Source organism: Sorex araneus, chromosome 1 (assembly GCF_027595985.1).
Source record: "Sorex araneus isolate mSorAra2 chromosome 1, mSorAra2.pri, whole genome shotgun sequence".
Classification (NCBI taxonomy): domain Eukaryota; kingdom Metazoa; phylum Chordata; class Mammalia; order Eulipotyphla; family Soricidae; genus Sorex; species Sorex araneus.
Window position 1 is genome coordinate 55,523,846 of NC_073302.1, and position 19,158 is coordinate 55,543,003.

Sequence of the window (19,158 nt, forward strand, 5' to 3'; positions counted from 1 at the left end):
TTCTTTGTTAATGTATTTGTAATTATTCAAACATAATCATGGTATATTACTTGTTTTACATTAATAAAAACAGCAATATCTAATGTCACCTTGTATATGAAAAGGGGAATGTGAAAAAGAAGATGGGAGGCATCACCTTCCCTAACTTCAAACTGTACTACAAAGCAGAAGTAATTAAAACAACATGCTACTGGACTAGAGATAGACTCGCAGACCAATGGAATAGAGATTACTGACACAGACCCTCAAATAGATATCACTTAATTGTTGACAAAGAGCAAGAAATGTGAAGTGGAACAAGGAAATCCTCTTCAAAATGTGGTGCTAGGAAAACTTAATAAACAGATACACACAAAAAAATGAACTCAGACCACTTCTAATGTCAGGCACAGAAGTCAGATTAAAATGGATTAAAGACCTCAATATCAGTCCTGAAGCCATAAGATACATAGAGGAAAACATAGGCAGAACCCTCCATGATACTGAAGCTAAAGGCATCTTTAAAGATGAAACACCACTGACCAAGCAGGTGAAAGCAAAAATAAACAAATGAGACTACAGTAAACTAAGAAGCTTCTTCACCTCAAGGGAAATGGTGACCAAGATATAGAAACAATACTCAATACCCATCATAAAAGGGTTAATACCCAAGATACAGAAGGCACTATTAGAATTTTATTGGAAAAATAAAAAATTGCAGAGATGAAAAGAGGAGAAACTTCCTCCAAGAAGAAATACAAATGGCCAAAAGGCACATGAAAAAATACTCTTAATCACTAATCATCAGGGAGATTAAAATCAAAACAACAATGAAATATTACTTTATACCACAGAGATTGACACACATCAAAAAGAATAAGAACAAACAGTGCTGCACTGATGTGGGGAGAAAAGGGGCCGCATTCATTGTTAGTGGGAATGCCAACTGGTCCAACCTTTTTGGAAAACAATATGGCATTAATCAAAACACTAGAAATTGAACTTCCATATGACCCATCAATACCACTTCTGGGAAAATAGCCCCAGGGTGCAAAAACACATAGCAGAAATGACAATCTGCACTTATATGTTCATTGCAGCACTATTCACAATAGCCAGAATCTGGAAACAGCTGCAGTGCCCTAGAACAGACGACTGGTGGGGCTGGAGCGATAGCACAGCGGGGAGGGCATTTGCCTTGCATGTGGCTGACCCGGGTTTGATTCCCAGCATCCCATATGATCCCCCGAGCACCGCCAGGAGTAATTCCTGAGTGCTAAGCCAGAAATAATCCCTGTAATCCCTGTGCATCACTGGATGTGACCGAAAAAGCGGAAAAAAAAAAAAAAGAACAGACGACTGGTTATAGAAACTGTGGTGCATCTACACAATGCAATATTATACAACTGTTAGGAAAAAAAATTAAGTCATGAAATTCACTTATAACTGGATGGACATGGAGAGTATCATGCTGAGTAACGAAAGTCAGGAGAAAGACACAGAATGACTACACTCATTTATGGGACTGGAGCAACAGCATAGCAGGTAGGGCGTTTGCCTTGTATGAGGCAGACCCAGGTTTGATTCTTCCGTCCCCCTCTGAGAGCCCGGCAAGCTACCGAGAGTATCTCACTCGCATGGCAGCGCCTGGCAAGCTACCCGTGGCATATTTGATATGCCAAAAACAGTAACAAGTCTCACAATGGAGACATTACTGGTGTCTGCTTGAGCAATTCAATGAGCAATGGATGACAGTGATACAGTAACAGTGAAAAAAAAAAAAGACACAACTTAGTATGAGACTAACACACAAGGATAGTAGAAATAAGGGCCAGGAGGATTGGTCCATGGTTGGAAGCCTAACTCAAATCCTGGGGAAGAGGATAGTTGGGATAGAGAAGGAATCATTATGACAATGATGGTTGAAAGGGATCACTCTGGATATGTGTTGAAAGTGGGTAAAGGACCAAACACCATGATGGCCTCTCAGTATCTATGTTGTAAACAATAATGCCCATATGAAAGAGAGAGAGAGACAGAGAGACAGAGAGAGGGAGAACTAGAGAGAGAGAGCGCGCCTGCCATAGAGGCAGGTGAGTGGTGAGGATGAGGGATGATGAGAGGGAACCTGGGGACACTGGTGCTGGGGAATGTACAGTGGTGGAGGGATGGGGGTTGGAACTGTATAACTGAAATCCAATCACGAACAGCGTTGTAAGGGTATACTTCACAGTGATTCAATAAAAAATGTTTTAAAATAGGTCAATATGATTCAACAACCTATTCTATCTAATAAGTAGAGAGCATTAATGTAGTTCGTCAGACAGATTCGTTATTTCAGTGTTATGGCTTACACAGATCTCAGTTCGTTAACTTTCTAATATTGTGAAAGTTGTTAATAACAAATATTGCAATGTCAGAGGTTATGAAAGACTATAAAGCAATAGGAACTTTCTTAAATAAAGCACATAGAAAAAAATTTACTTTGTTATATTCAATACTAATTGTAGTGCTTCATATAATATTAGCTAAATAATACACCTAAATATCATTGACATATACATTTTATTATATTTATCACATAAATTTTTGTTGATAGAGGAATTATTAATTTGAAATGGCTTTTATTGTTATTCAAAAATGAGTAAGTTACTAGAATACTTATTCAGATATAACCGCATGTCTATGTTTTCCTATTTAAAACAAATATCTAGTTAAATAATTGATATACCATATTACCATATGTCAGGCAGAGCCTGGTAAGCTACCCGTGGTGTACTAAATATGCCAAAAACTGTAACAACGATGGTCCTCATTCCCCTGATCCTGAAAGAGCCCCCAATACGCCATCGGGTTACACTAGCAAGCAACAGGGAAGAACGGAGATGTTACTGGGGCCCGCGTGAGCAAATTGATGAACAATGGGATGACAGTGACAGTGATACCATATTATCACTTGCTTGAGAATTTAATATTTTTATAGATATTTGCCACAGCCACACCATGCTCAAAGCCACTCTCCACACTTGGGGCTGGAGAGAGCACAGCGGGTAGGGCGTTTGCCTTGCACGTGGCCGACACAGGTTCGATTCCCAGCATCCCATATGGTCTCCTGAGCACCACCAGGGGTAATTCCTGACTGCAGAGCCAGGAGTGACCCCTGTGCATCACCAGGTGTGACCCCCAAAAAAAGCCACTCTCCACACGTTCGGACAAGGCTCATGCATGAAGGGACTAGCAGAGGAACCCAGGTGTGTGGGACCTGGGGCTGAGATCTCCATGCCTGCTCAGATTGGGACTGGGCCTTCTAACCCAGAACCCCCATTTTCCAGTAGCTTGGCAGTCATACCCACAAACTGCCCCGGCACTGTGTAATCCCACCAACGGCCAACATCCAGAGACTATAAGACCAAGCTCCTGGAAGTGCATGGCCACGCAACATCTAATAGCCTTGCTTTCCTTCTTGGAGAACCTGACAAGCTACCAAGAGTCTATTGCCCGCTCGGGAGAGCCGTCAAGCTCTCCATGGTGTATTCATACCCCAAACACAGTAAAAGATATATACATACCTCTCGGAGAGCCCGGCAAGCTACCGAGAGTATCCCGTCCGCACAGCAGAGCCTGGCAAGCTACCAGTGACTTTTATTCAATATGCCAAAAACAGTAACGATAGGTCTCATTCCCCTGACCCTGAAAGAGCCTCCAATCGCTGGGAAAGATGAGTAAGGAGAGGCTGCTAAAATCTCAGGGCTGTATGTAATAGAGACGTTACTGGTGCCCACTTGAGTAAATCTATGAACAACGGGATAACAGTGATACAGTGACAGTGATATATATTTGCAGATGAGTTCAACTCAGCACAATCAACTTTAGATTATCTGCATAACTTTATAAAGACACCTAAAGAGATCACATGGCTTCTTCTCCCAGAAGGGAGCATAACATGAGGCCCCCATGGCTATGCCACCAGACTCTGCTCCAGGCTGTTTCACTCTGGGTGCCCCAAAGGGGGGCGGATGAGAGCTCTCCCTGCCCCAAGAGACCCAGCTCCAGCAGCTGAAAACCACCATAACCCAACCGCTGCCATGCTCAAGGCTGTTCCCCATGAGCTCAGGCTGAGCCTTATGCATGAGTGAAGTCCTACAGAACCCAGGTAATGCGGGACTTTGAGACCTTAGACTCTGGGCTCAAGGGGACTCGGGAGTGGAGATCCTCTGCCCGTTTCTCCTGGTCTCCAGTGACCCAGGGGTCATGCCCATAAGCCCTCCCCACCCCAAGGGACCCAACTCCAGCAGCCAAAAATCCTCCACAACCCAACCACTGCCACGCTCAAGGCCGCTCCCCACACGCTCGGGCTGAACCTCACATATGAGTAAACATATTCCTGGAGCACAAGGACATGCAACACATCATACGACACATCATAAGACACACCACATTTATGGGATTCAGACAGCAGGCAACAAAACATAGAGGGAAATATATATACATATATATGCATATGTACATATTTTCAGACATACATGCCAAAGCTCGTATCACCCAAACTTTAACATGTTAGTGATATCCTATAGAATGTCTTCATGGTTCCTGCCAAAATAGAACATTCTTCACACTGTTTCCTATATGAACATTTTTTTATAAGCATGTTCAGCAGTTCTTCATAACAGACAATACGAAATATATTATTTCGGTTGTGTTTTGGGACAGGGATTGGGGCATGGGATGGAAACATCCCAAATTTGGTGGTGGGAAGGTGTAATGGTGGTGGGATTGGTGTTTGAATATTAAATGTAATCAAATACTGTGAACTAAATTATAAAATTAAAAAAAATTAAAAATAAAATAAAAGACACCTATATACTTTAGTGGACAATGATATATTCTTATTCTTTTTACCCCTGAATTAAAGCAACCACCAACCTACTTTTCATCTCCATGATTTGCCTATTCTATATATTACATTTAAGTGGAATGAAGCAATAAGTGAGTTTTATAAACTTCTTTTTTTTACTCTGTGAGATGTTCAGATTCATCCATGTTGTATCATATATAAGCACCTCATCACCTTTCTGGATTCCTAATTTTACTTCTTATATATGTCACATTTGGTTTCCTCATGTGTAAATCAGTGGACATTTAGTTTATATCTACCTTTTGGCTATTATTAATATCACTGCTATAAAAACACTGCCTTAATAATTACCAACTACTTGTATAGTATGGGTAGATACAGTACAAGAATTTAGGTTTCCTCAATTTCTTTCCTAAGTACGCATGTAGCTCTATGAATGCATGTAACCTCCAGATTTACATGAATACGTCAGTCTTTTGTTTGTTTGGGGGGATACATCCTTCAAAGCTCAGGACTTACTTCTGGGTCTGCACTCAGGAATTATTCCTGAAGGTGCTAGGGGGACCATATGGGATGTGGCAGATCAAACCCACGTCGGCAGTGTGCAGGCAAACATTCTACCCACTGTAGTGTTACTCCAGTTCCATGTATATATGAGTCTTAACGTACTCTTATGGATATTTAAAGCACAGATTTTAACCTTTAAAATATCTGGCTAAATTAATATTTGGTCTAAATTAGAATCCATAACTTCAGGCACACAAAATTTTAAACACTTGGCTAAAATTGTTTTCAACAATCCTACTGACCCATTATCAATTCCAGTCTCTTTACAGAGAGATGGAGTTCTTCACACAGAATGAGGTCAGTCATCTATTTTTTAGGGTTTGTTCCCCCAGTAGTTAGGGAAACTCTCAGTCAGGTAAGATGATAAAAATTACTTGGGAAAATATTGTATTAATTAATTTTTTGCTTGGGGCCATACCCAGCAGTGCTTGGGGCTTAGTCCTGGCTCTGTGCTCTGGGAAACTCTTGGCGGGGCATGGGGGACCATATGTATATAGTGCCAGGGATCAAATTTGCGTTGGTTCCATGCCAGGCAAGAATCCTACCAACCATTTTATCTCTTCAGCCACAGGAATGAAATTTAAAGGAGTTTTAGCTCTATACTCCTTCTTCTGGTAATTTTAGGTCATATATATGAACAATATGGACTTTTATTTCTCCCAGGCTACCTTTAACTCTAAGTACATAGAAGAGGAAATAGAAAGTTAAAAACATCAAAATGTTTCCTACTCTTACTTAGATATAGCCATGTTTTTAGGGAATAAATGTTCCTTAGACTGATGTACAACTTTGATCAATCTGTAGAGTCCCATAGGGGAATTTTAAGTGTTCCTGAATGAGCACAAAAAGTCACATTATAATATTTATAGTTTTCATGGAAAATACTTTTGATTCTAGGGCGATGGCTCAAATGGAACAACGAGGATGCTTTGCATTCAGGAGCCCTGAGTTTGATCCACAGTACCACATGGTCCCCTGAGCACTGCTTGGGGCGGTCCAAATTATCCCCAACCAAAAAACACCAAACTATTATTTGTCAGTTTTTCAAAGAGAAGGAATTTGTGGCTTAAGTGTATGTAACTTTTTTGATATGTAACTTTCTTAAGCCATTAATTACCTTCAAAGTATAATATTCCTTGGATTATAATACTCTGTATAAGGCATTATTAAAGGGTTGTCATCTGACTATTTCTTGTTATTTCTTATTTTTGCAGAAGAATAAATTTTTCAGTCTTTTTGTTTTATTTTTTTGTTTGGGGGCTACCAGGCAATGCTTAGGGGTTACTCCTGGTTCTGTAGTAAAGAATTACTCCCAGTTGTGCTCAGCAGACTATATGGGAGGCGATGTATGAAACAAGTGTCAGCCATGTGCAAGGCAAGTGCCTGACCCACTGTATTACCCCTCTCGCCACAAAGTTTTCAAAGACTTTATGCCAGTTATATATATATATATACACATATATATATACATATATATATTACATTATAGATGAACTGCAAAACATTATGCTAACAAAAGAAGACACAGAAACAACCATGTTACGATTCTAACTACATAAAATACCTTGGATACAAAACATAAATTTATGGTTTATAGGGCTTGTAGAAATGGCAAACAGAAGGATGATAACCAAAAGTTACTGGCCACATGTTGCTGTGCCCAGGTCTTACTCCTGGCTCTACACCCAGGGATCACCTCTGTGAGGACTCCAGGGGGACCACCGGGCACTGGGGGTTGAACCCAGGTCAACAGCATACAAGGCAAATTCCCTACCCACTATAACTATCTCCAGCCTCTGGATTTCTTTTTGAAGTAATGAAAATATTCTGAAATTTCTTTTAATGGTAGTTGCACAACTGTGTCAACTGGTAACATTCATTGAATTAATTAAATGAGAACTTATAGTAAAGTATATTTCACTAGCTATTACCAAAATATAAGAATGAACAATTTATTTTAATATTTAACTTTTAAAAACTGATGGAATGGGATAGAAAATCAGAAAGGGTATGGAAGAGTGAAGCATCATACACATCGCACATACAAATCACGCACAGTGTGTATGCTGTGTGCATACACATCCTTACATACAAACTCAACCAACAAAAGAAGAAAATACATTTTTTTCAAGTACACATTAAGGGTCACTTAATGTGATGCCCTACATCAGTGTGACCAAAGTGCACAATATCATCCTGTGGAGTGTGGAGACAATGGAGACATGGGTGGGGGTACTGTACCCCCATTGACTTGGGTACCACTGGGAGCACCAAATAATAATTTTTTTTCTGAAAAGGTTCACAGGCCAAATAAGTTTGGGAATCTCTATTCTCTACGTCGGGTCATAAAATAAACTGCTTTAAAACTAAGAGTTAACAAAGAACAAAAATTATTAAGAAAAAGGGAAAAATTAATTGAAAAAGGAACACTTTTAACATGTTTGCCTTCTTGATTTGGAATTCCTCATGTATATAGATTGTTCCTTAATAAAGACATTATTAAAGAAATCCAGAGGGGCTGTGGATATAGCTCAGTGGTAGAGTGCATGAGTTGCATGCAGAAGACCCTTTCAATGATCTTCTGCACCAGAATTTAAAAACTACAGGCACTGTTAGATTAGTGACTAAAAAAATATTTTTAACTCAAAGAAATGTCTAATATACATGTGAACCAAACAGCTTGCGCAAAACAAAACATTTACTTTTCTAATACAATCTCTAATTTATTCATGTTGGGGGTAACCAATTCTGGCAGTGTTTGCGACCCTGGGGTCATTCCTAACAGATGTCCTTTTAAAGACAAGGCATATACAGGCTCCTCTGCTTAAGCCATATCTGTGTCCCTTTATAATTTCTTTTAAAAGTTCACTTTACCTTTATTGTCTGTCTGCTTGTCTGAATTCGTTGATCAGCTGCTTGCTGCTGCTGAAGGAGCTTTTCATTCACTTCTTTATATTCTTTAACAGACAATTCAGCTGTTTTCTTGGCATTCTGAAGTAAATTGTTTTGTTGTTGTAAAGATGTTATACGTTCTCGTAATACAAAAATGTGGTTTGATTTCTGGGAAGATATATTTTTCCACTTTTCTCTGTTAGCTATATAAAAAGAATGCTGTTGTTAATAATATCTTTAAATGACATGAAATTAAAGAGGCTTAATTTCATATGAGTTCTTACGTCTGGTAGGAATTGTTGCATAGGAACTCCTTTGACTACTGTTACTCTTCTTTTGAAAAGCTGGCCTTTTTGCATTCTTATAATAAAAATCCTAATTTGAAAGATTCATAAAAATTTGATTAGTATAATATTTATCCATATTTAAAACATTTAATTTGTTAAAATTTCTCATACATTAAAATTCTTCTTTTTTTCCCTAATTGGATCCCTGTGAAACACACAGTTACAAAGTAAGTTGTCTATGATCGGGTTTCAATACACCCTTCCCTTCATCAGTGTGCATATCCCACCAATGTCCCCAGTTCCCTCCAGCCACCCCCTCCCTCCTGCCAGCCTGCCTTTTCTTCTTTCTCTCTGTTTCTTGTTCTCTTTCTCTCTTTCCTTTTGGCATTATGGTTTGCAATACAGGTACTGAAAGGTTACCATGTTTATCCCTTACCTACTGTCAGCACAAAAAACATTTACTTTTCTAATACAATCTCTAATTTATTCATGTTGGGGGCAACCAATTCTGGCAGTGTTTGGGACCCTCGGGTCCCAGCACTCAATTCTTGTATAGAATGATCATTTCCAGTTATCACTATCTCAGACACTAAAATTCTATAATTGACATTAAGATACAATTCTATTAAGAATAGTACCTTATGTAATTAAGGTACAATTCTATAATGAACTATTAGGTTCACAAAGTGAACCTAATAGGTACATTAAAGTTGACCTCTCTGGCAGCAGACATATATACAAAATCAATAAAAATAAAGCAAGAATATTCCATTATACAAATTATTCCCTGGAAACCTAGGTGATTTTTATCCCATGTAGCTTTCTGCTGCCTGTAGATTGAGAACACATCTAACAAATGAAGATAAAATAATATTGATGATAACAAAATAACATTCTTGAAACCATATATTTTCCTTACTACATTCCCAATATAGAGACTGTAAATATAATAAAATCCTCTTAAGTTTAGTTCTAAAATGTTTCACAGGTTCAAAAAAGTTTCTCAATGCAAAGTTTACTGTTTTTGCTTTCATTTTATTTCAGTGCTTAGAGCTCGGGGCTACTCCCAGCTCAGAACTTAAGGGCTGCTCGCTATACACTCAGGAATTCATGGAGAACAGGAAATCACATCCAGGCCCCAACATGCATAGCATGTGCTCCAGTACTGTAAGCCATCTCCTTGGCCACCAATACAAAGCTTTAAATAGCAACATGTTTAAAAGTATTACAAACCCTAATTATAAGACATGTGGTATTTAAACATCCGTTGAAGAATGAATGAATGAATGAATGAAAAAGATATGGCACTTATATACAATGAAATACTGCTCATCTATAAAAGAGACAAATTTTTCCATTTATAAAAACATGGATGGCTCACCCACTAGTGAACTCCTGGAAAACCCAGGTGCGCGGGACTTTGTGATTTTGCGGCTGAGAACTCTGGGTTCAACAGGACTGGGAATGGACATACTCTGCCCGTATCCGCCTATCTCCAGCAACTCAGTAGTCATGCCCATAAGTCACCCCTGGCTGGTGCCAGATAATGTCTCCATCAGCCACCATCCAGATTGCATGTCCTTCTTTCCCGGAAGGGAGCATAACATGATGCTCACCATAACCATGCCACTGAACCACGCCAGGCTGTTTCACTGGGGCACCCCTGAGGAAGGCAGTTGAGACTCCCTCCCCATCCCAAGGGACCCAGCCCTGGCAGCCAAGAACCTCCAGAACTCAGTCTGCCATGCTCACAGCTGCTCTCCACATGCTCAGGCTGTGCCTCACCTACAAGTGAGCCTTTTCCTGGACCATGAAGCCACATTTGCGGCTGTTCCACACTTCATATGATACATCCCACCCATACTCCAAGAGTACCCCACCACATTTGATGGGATTCAAAGTAGGATGCAACCAACCTTAGGGGGAAATATTATGTTATTTCGGGTTCTGCTTTAGGGCAGAGATTGGGGTGGAAACATCTGAAATATGGTGGTGGGAAGGTGTAATGATGGTGGGATTGGTGCTTGAATATTAATGTAAACAAATATTGTGAACTACTTTATAAAATAAAAAAATTTAAAAAAACAATATGGATGGGTATGCAGCAGCATAGATGCAACAATATAGATGGGTAAAATAAATTATACAGAGTAAGACATACAGTGCATGACTTCACTTCTATGTAATACAGATAGAAAACAGAGTTAAACTCAATTAGAACATAAACTTGAGGAACAGAAGACCAATTATTGTTTAACTAAAGGGAATGGAAAGAGCAGTGAGTAAATAGAGACAAAGAGGACAAACATCTGTAGCATTGATAAGGACTTTAAGTGATAAACTTATAGTACATACATATGTTAATTTAAACAATATGAAATTGAAACTTTTATAATGCAATATTATTGAAGAACACTTTAAAAATATTTAGACAGAATTAATGACTTTGTTACTTAAAAGGTTTATACAAAACAGAATTTTAAATTCTGAAGAGATAGTGAAGAGGGATAGAGTGCAAGTTTTGCAAACAAGAGGTCTGGTTTGATCCCAGGGCAAGAACCGCAGCACAGTTGGAAAGGGTACTGAACAATGAGGTGAGAATAACCCTGGCACAGCAGCAGCAACATAGACTCAAAACAAACAGAAGTAAGCAAATAAAATGAAGGTAAAAGTTTAATTACCATTAAATCACATATATCTGAAAGAGCTTATTATCACATTGATTTAAGGAAGAAGATATATAAATACCTTAACATTTATATCAAGAATAATAATATTTATAACATCATATAAATTAGTACTTAAAGCATTCAAATGTGAGAATTTTTATTTCATGCTTAAAAGAGAACACATTATAAGGAATAAAAAACTAAATTTTAGGCAACAAAATTTATGCAAATTATGAAGGACAGGATAATATTAAAATATAGATTACTATTAATCAAAATTGCCAATACCTTTGAGTTCTTGCCATTTGAATATATTTCTACTAATTCTTTTCCTTGTGTTTGACTGTCTTCTGTTTGTTCACTTTCTTTTTGGTCCATTCCATCTTCTACAGGATTCATTTTCTGGGATGTTTCTACAATAATTGTTCCCAAATTTTGAGAAGTCTGTGTTTCAGGATCACTGCTTTAAAGGAAAAGTTGAGGGAATAAAACCCAAGAGTAAGAAATGTTGAATGTGCTTATTTTAAATTCAAACCAAATGTTATATTTATTTTATATCAATTTTCATTGAACAGAATATAAGGATTTGGGTTCAGATCTAAATGTTAAGGGAGTCCAAAGAAGTAGCGTAAGTGTTAAGATAGATGTCTTGCACATGACCACTTGTTCAACCCCTGGCACAGCATGGTCCTCTGAGCATAGTTGGGATACAGCCTTGAGGCCTATAAGTACAATTGGGGTGGCCCAGGTAAATCACAGAACTGCAAGACTGAAGCTGCACCACATTCTTGACCGCATTAAACTGCCAGCCTGTTTGCCAAAAATTGATGAGTGGACCCTGATACAGAAAAATTAAGATCACTTCTATAGAATTGCTATTATTGTATTTCTACTATTGGAGAAGTGTTAACTCAAGAACATTCTAACACATCTAGGTTCGGAACACTCATCAATAAAAAATGATTTTCCTTATACAGAGAAAAAATATGAATCTGAGGAATTTTCATTAATCTCAGTTATATATCTTATGGCCATTCATCATTGAATAGAATATGTTTAAAGTATCAACTATGTGTCAGGCACTTTTCCTGGCACCTTGGATGAAACAATAAGTGTACAAAGTAGATAAAAATCTCTGCCCTTGTGAAGTTTTTCATCCTCCTGGGGTGGCAATCAGGTAAGAAGAATATGTAATATGTTAATAATCTGTTAGTGAAAACTAATAAATAATAATCTATAATAAATAATCTAATAAATAATATTAGAAAATCAGAAATAAAAGAAAAATCAAAAGCGCTGTTGAGTTTATTATATGTATACTCCCCAAGGCGTATTTGATATGCCAAATACAGTAACAATAGCAGTCTCATTCCCCTGACCCTGAAAAGAACTTCTAATCGTTGGGAAAGATGAGTAAGGAGAGGCTGCTAAAATCTTTGGGCTGGGATGAATGGAGACGTTACTGGCACCCGCTGGAGTAAATCGATGAACGGGATGACAGTGATACAGTGATGTGTATATATATATATGTATATGTATATATATGTATATATACATATAAATATATATTTTTTATTTCTCTTCTATTTCTTTTGCACATGGATGAACTTTTAACTATTTTGACACAATTATATTTTGTTTGAGACATTTACTAAGAAAATCATCACTAGCTTGTATAAATATCCCAAATTTTTACCAATAATATCTTTAAGACATATCCCATCCTGTTCACTCATGAATGTGCTCCAGTTTATTTCCAAGGAACACTATGTACAGATTAAACTCTATACTCCAGGTGTACTCTAAGATATATTTAGCAGAACTCTTACAGAGTAAAAGTGTTTAAAGCTTTTCTGGTATAATTATTGTATTATAGACTAATACTAGTTTAGTAAATCATCCAAATAGTTTTACACGTTATTGCATAATTCCCAAATTTCCTCATTATCTTGCCTGCACAGTGGAGCCTGACAAGCTACCCATGGCATATTCGACATGCCAAAAACAGTTACAAGTCTTACAATGTAGACGTTACTGGTGCCTGCTCGAGCAAATTGATGAGCAACGGGATGACAGTGATAAAGTGAAAGCTGATCACTAGTGTTATGTAGCCAAATATGTATGTACACATACACATATATGGAAATATTTAGGAATTTCCCTAAAGATATTTTTATAAAGTATATATATATATATAAAAAGAATATCTATATCTTATCTTCTTAGTGGGAGTCTTCATGGACATCTTTGTTTGCTTGTTTGGGGGACACATCCTGTGATGGTCAGGGGTTACTACTAGCCATGGTCAGGGTACCATATGGGATTCTGGGGACTGAACCTAGACTAGTAGTGTACAAGGCAAGCACCTTACTTTGCTGTACTATTTCTCTGGCCTCTCTTTGAGGATTTTGCCTCAATTAAAAAAAATATTTCCGTCCTTTTAGAAGTTGTGGGACTGGAGCGATAGCACAGTGGGTAGTGCATTTGACTTGCATGTGGCCGACCCGGGTTCAATTCCTCCATCCCTCTCGGAGAGCCAGGCAAGCTACCAAGAGTATCCCACCTACATGGCAGAGCCTGGCAAGCTACCCGTGGCATATTTGATATGCCAAAAACAGTAACAAGAAGTCTCACAATGGAGATGGTACTGTGCCCACTCTAGCAAATCGATGAACACAATGGGACGACAGTGCTACAGTGTAGTGCCTTCAAAGCTGTGCTACCTACAAAGTTGATAAACATGACTTGCTGAATTCTGTTTTTCTTTCTCAAAATATTAAAAAATCCTGATTATGATCACTAGTATAGTTGAGACAAAAATATTGTGGTACATAAAATAAAATAAATCTTACTGACCTGATCTATGTCAGCAATCTCAACCAATCATGAAAAGATCTCACTGTCAAATATATCTAATAAACACCAATAATTATTCTCCAGTTCAGCTTTAGTTAGCCCAGCTTCAATAGAAAATAGGGTATCTTCCCTTCATATTATTATTATTATTATTATTTTATTATTATTATTATTATTATTTTGCTTTTTGGGTCACACCTGGCGATGCACAGGGGCCACTCGTGGCTCATGTACTCAGGAATTACCCCTGGTGGTGCTCAGGGGACCATATAGGAGGCTGGGATTCAAATCCGGGTCGGTTGAGTGCAAGGCAAGCGCCCTACCCACTGTGCTATCACTCCAGCCCCGGGTATGTTCCTTTTAAAAGGGGATCCTAACTCTCTAGCCAATCATGATCTCTTTCTGAGTTGCCTCTTCTAATGTTCTGCAAAACTTGCACTTGTTTTAAATAAATTTGATTGTCACACTATACTAGATATCATGGATTATTTTTCATTGAACAAAGGAGTTCAAACTTATTACTAGAAGGCATTATTATTTTTTTCATTTAACATCATGATACTATTCTTTTTTACCTATAGAAATACCAATTTGTGAGACAGTAATTGTAAAATATTCTATATGTAAGAAATTAAGTTCTATATTATATTATTTATTATCAGTATTCATATCAATCTCTATCCTTAGACTTTAAAAAGATAAAAGAAATAGAATGTCCTGAAGTCCTAAAGCACTATTGTGGGGTGTCTAGAATTTCAAACTCTTTGCGGTTGAGTTATTCCTAAGATTGTATAAAAAAATTGCAATGCTTAATCCTCATAGTGTGAAAGTTTAATGATAGATAACATAAATGACAGCTACATTTTAAGAGATATTGTGTGACATCACCTCAGAAGATGATTTTCTGCACATGCAAAACAGAATACATTTGAGCTGAGCATCTCACATTAAATAGTTTCATGCACTTGTTTATATAAAAATACTCAAACATCTGTAAACTGTGCCATTATGTAATGAAGAATGTTGTAGTACCACATAGCAGTTATACTCAGTTGAAATGGGAATTTCCTTGAAGACACAAATAAAAGCTTAGTGGATTTTAAACTGAGAAGGATTTTATCTCTAACTGATTTTGAGAACAGGAAAGAAAACTTTAAAAGAAGTAGCAAAGAAATGGGAATATAGATCTGATCCTTCGACATTACCTTTATAAATTTGTTTTCTTTTTACCTGACTGAAGACAAGGAGCTTGACCCATTGATCCCTTAAAAGAGAGCTTCCCAAACTTGTCTGAATGCCGGAATCAGAGTTTAAAAAATAGAATTTTGATCTAATACAAGAAGTTATGATTCAGTTGGAATGGGGTATGGAAACTTTTACCAGAAGAAAGGAAAAGTAATCAAGGGAGGAAGTAAGTGGCTGATGGAAAGAAGAGGGAAGGAGTCAAGGCCTTAGGCACATAGAGTTGTGGTATATCTATATAGCTAAACCACAGAACCAGCATCACTCTTAAGCATGAGGTCCAAACTATAAGAATCAAATCTAAAACTGTGCCTATCAAGAAGGCAAACTGGAAAATGGGGGAGAAGCTGTGGACAATGGTGGTGAGAAATTGATACCGGTGGTGGGACTGGTGTTCGAACATGAATGCCTGGAACTCACCTATGAATAACTTTTGTAAATCAGAGTACCTTATTAATTGTATTTAAAAACCCTACATGGCTCATATTATACAAACAATTTAAGAACTACATTCTAAGTTATTTAATTCTTTATCTATGAATTAAAAAACTATACAGATACCAAAATTTATAAAAGACAACCTTTGGGGATTTAAAACTTTGGAAAATTAAATATAGGCTGTCTTTTTTTTTAAAGGCAGAATTATAAAAATGCTCAATGTGTTAGCATTCCTAGCAACAGTGATTATTTCTGTTCTGTAGGTATAAAAAGACATGTTCTATTATCCATTTGCCTTTGTGATTTTACTTACATGCTTCAAATATGTATTGGAATGTATAGCCAGGGGTAAAGAAAAGAAGGATTATAGGTTTTTAGTATTCCCCTGTTGCTATTCACTAGGGGTTATATAATTTAACATTAAAAATCTGTAGAGCTTTAATTTTAAAGAAATAATTTTTAACCACCATTCAATTAAAGTTAGTACAATGACTTTGCATAATGCATACATGAAATAATTAGTGAAGATGGTTCTTAATTTAAAGGATGTTAAACAGCTTGTAGACATCTGGTAACAAACTGAAATGGGTCATTCAAAATTTATCTAACTAAATTAAGGGGGAAAAATGTTTCTCCTCCCAGGTTGGCATGTCACAGGATAACTAAACCGACTTAGTAGCCCTGCCTGGGAATCCTTAGCTGTCAGTGGTGAATATGCAAAGGGCCAGCAAATTAAATCAACCTGCCAAACTGTCAATTTCAAGCCTCATGACTGCATGAAAATAGCATCACTGGAAGAAATCAAGCATTGCCTTCTTTTGGGTTCCTGGCACCTATTCAAATACTCATGCAGTTGTGGCTAATTTTGCATGCAAATTTCAGTCAATAAGCTCAGAACAAGACCTCCCAAGATATTTCAAAGGATCTGACAGTATTTTTTCTGAATACCAAATCGACAGTAGTTGAAATTCAATCTCCATTTGCTGGTGCTTTACATATGCACAGTGTCCCCACCACAGAGTTAAGTTAATGAGAGAGCCTTACCTGCTTTCACTCACATCCTCCCAGCCGTCCTTGCTGAGGTTCTTAAACACATTACTCTTAACCTTGATGGAATGATTGAGAACAGTGTGGTAACGACCCAAAGAGCACTTTTTCTTGGCTGCTTTAAATTTAACCTTGGTAATGGTTGCTTTACCGTCATATTGTCCAGATCTCACTTCTGAGGTGGCCATCTCAGTTTTAGCTTTGTCTGCGGAATGCTGCAATTTTCCCAATGAATTCATCAGCTCTTCATTTTCATTTCTCAACCCATCAGTTTCTGCCACTTGTCTCCTTAGGGAAGTGACTTCTCTCTCCAGCTCACTGATTTTTACTTGAAGTTCAGTTTTGTCTTTTTCTACATCTTTACTCCTCCTCTCTAGCCTCTCTAGATCTTTTCCTTTGGTCTCTAAATCTTCTAGTTGCTGTTTTAAGAGGGATTTCTGGACGTAATTTTCTTTCATTAATTTTTTATTCCCTTCTTTTAATTTTCTTGATCCTTTCTCGAAAGATTTTAGCCGATTTTCCAATTCAATGATCTAAAGAGAAAAGTTTAATTTATCATTTTGAGGTTCCAAAACTATTATACTGTGTTTTATTTCATTTCTAACTATGAAAATAAAATCACATTGAACACAAAGGCAAAATTAATTTAAGGGACTTAACTTTTAAGTAAGTTCAATGTGTTGAAGATAAATACATTTGAAGATGCAATAATACATCTGTTGAATAAAGAACAGATGGCCAAATAAGTTATATAATTCTATTCAAACTGAAACAACTAAGTATGCCAATAAGTGCCACACAATTTTCTGAGATATAAGAGCCTTGACTATATGTTTGCTGTGAAAGAAATATTTTTCAGAGAAGCACAAGTTTAACAGAAAGTGAGAAAAGGCATATAGGAAACTATTAATACAAATTTTTTCTTTGATTATTTTATAATCATGAAAATCAGATAATGAAAGTATTAAGGCCATTTTTAGATATATTTTTAAAAATATAATTAAAATAGTCACATGGTACTTATAACTTATAACTCAAATTATAAGTTTTAGGTAGCACATGGATTAATTAAAATTGTTTTAAATGAATAATTTTGTTGTGAGCATAAAATGATAATATACTATTTCTGACATTAAAATTTTCAAGGACTCTTCAAAGACTCTTTGGAAAGAAAGATACTTACATAAATGAGTCTAATTCTAAAGTCTAATTCTAAAGTCTAAAGTTAGGATCTAAGTGACATGTGGCTGGGCAAAAAGGAAGGGTAATTAATTCTGCCATGACTACAATTTCATGGAGGCTCTCATTTCAAGTTAAATGTTGAAAAAAAAAACCCTACTAATTTTAGGGTACATGTTACTGTTATGGTAGAAGCAGAGGGAAATGGCACCAGGTAACCAAACTAATTTACTTGGTCATTTTAAATCTGCTGGCCAGAAAGTCATCTAGTCAATACTGAAAATGGCTGGGAGTAAAAAAAAATAGGAGATAAAAAGAAGACTCTGGTCATATAACCTCCTCTTGCCACATCCCCCATACCTAGGACAGTAGCACAGAAGAGGTTCTCACCCACGTTCATGAGATCATAGCTAGTGCACCAAGGGAAGCAGAGGGGACAGGGAGTTGCGGGGCTATAGCCTTTGTAAAAGGGCTAGTGACAGATTCCAGCACAGCAAGCTCCAGCAAGCAGACCCCAGACCAGGAAGCAGCAGCACTGGAGTAAGACCTGGCCAACACACATGAAAAGTAGGGTGATGGTGCAGTCACAGACCAGATTACCATTATCTGAACCAGGTATTGAGGGACACTCGATCCAATTCAACAGTCATTTATTATTTATTCTATCCTGGAACAAGACTATTTTTGAATATAACATGAAAAATCTCAACAAACTCAAATTGTATTTCCCCCCCCACACACAGTATGATAGATTTATCTACTAGTGTACCTGATCTGGAATATAGATCTATAAAAAATAAAATGTACCCATCTACTGTAGATTTCTGTGCATTTATACAAGGAGAGTTTTATTGTTCCCTCTCAGTACAAATACTTTATTGGTGATCAGGATTATGTGACAAAAATATGGTACTCAAGAATATAAGAACTCAGAAACCTCCTTACTTCTTCCAAAATACTATATTTGTAATTTTTCATTTAACAAAAACATACTAAAAATAAATTAGGAATGTTACCATTTTGTAATCATTCAACTTTTCTCAGTTAAAGTCTTCAATTATTGCTGAAAAAAATTCCTCCATAAAGATATCTAAAAGTATATTAGCATGTAGTCCCAGGTAGTATAAGAGTATATGACCCTTTAAAA

At 37.0% G+C, this 19,158-nt stretch overlaps 1 protein-coding gene across 5 annotated transcripts in view; it reads right to left on the reverse strand.

The window, feature by feature from the left end:
• The window catches only part of CNTLN (centlein), a 277,959-nt gene that overhangs the window by 63,631 nt on the left and 195,170 nt on the right, over nt 1-19,158 (reverse strand). For 3 of the 5 annotated variants that reach the window (XM_004600347.2, XM_055123769.1, XM_055123765.1), the window contains exons 15-18: nt 16,830-17,365; nt 11,538-11,712; nt 8,578-8,668; nt 8,276-8,496 (exon numbers count right to left, since the gene is read on the reverse strand). In XM_004600347.2, the coding sequence (XP_004600404.2) occupies nt 8,276-8,496; nt 8,578-8,668; nt 11,538-11,712; nt 16,830-17,365 (1,023 nt within the window). The remainder of the gene's footprint in view (nt 1-8,275; nt 8,497-8,577; nt 8,669-11,537; nt 11,713-16,829; nt 17,366-19,158) is intronic. The other 2 variants (XM_055123768.1, XM_055123767.1) reach the window with 1 other exon arrangement.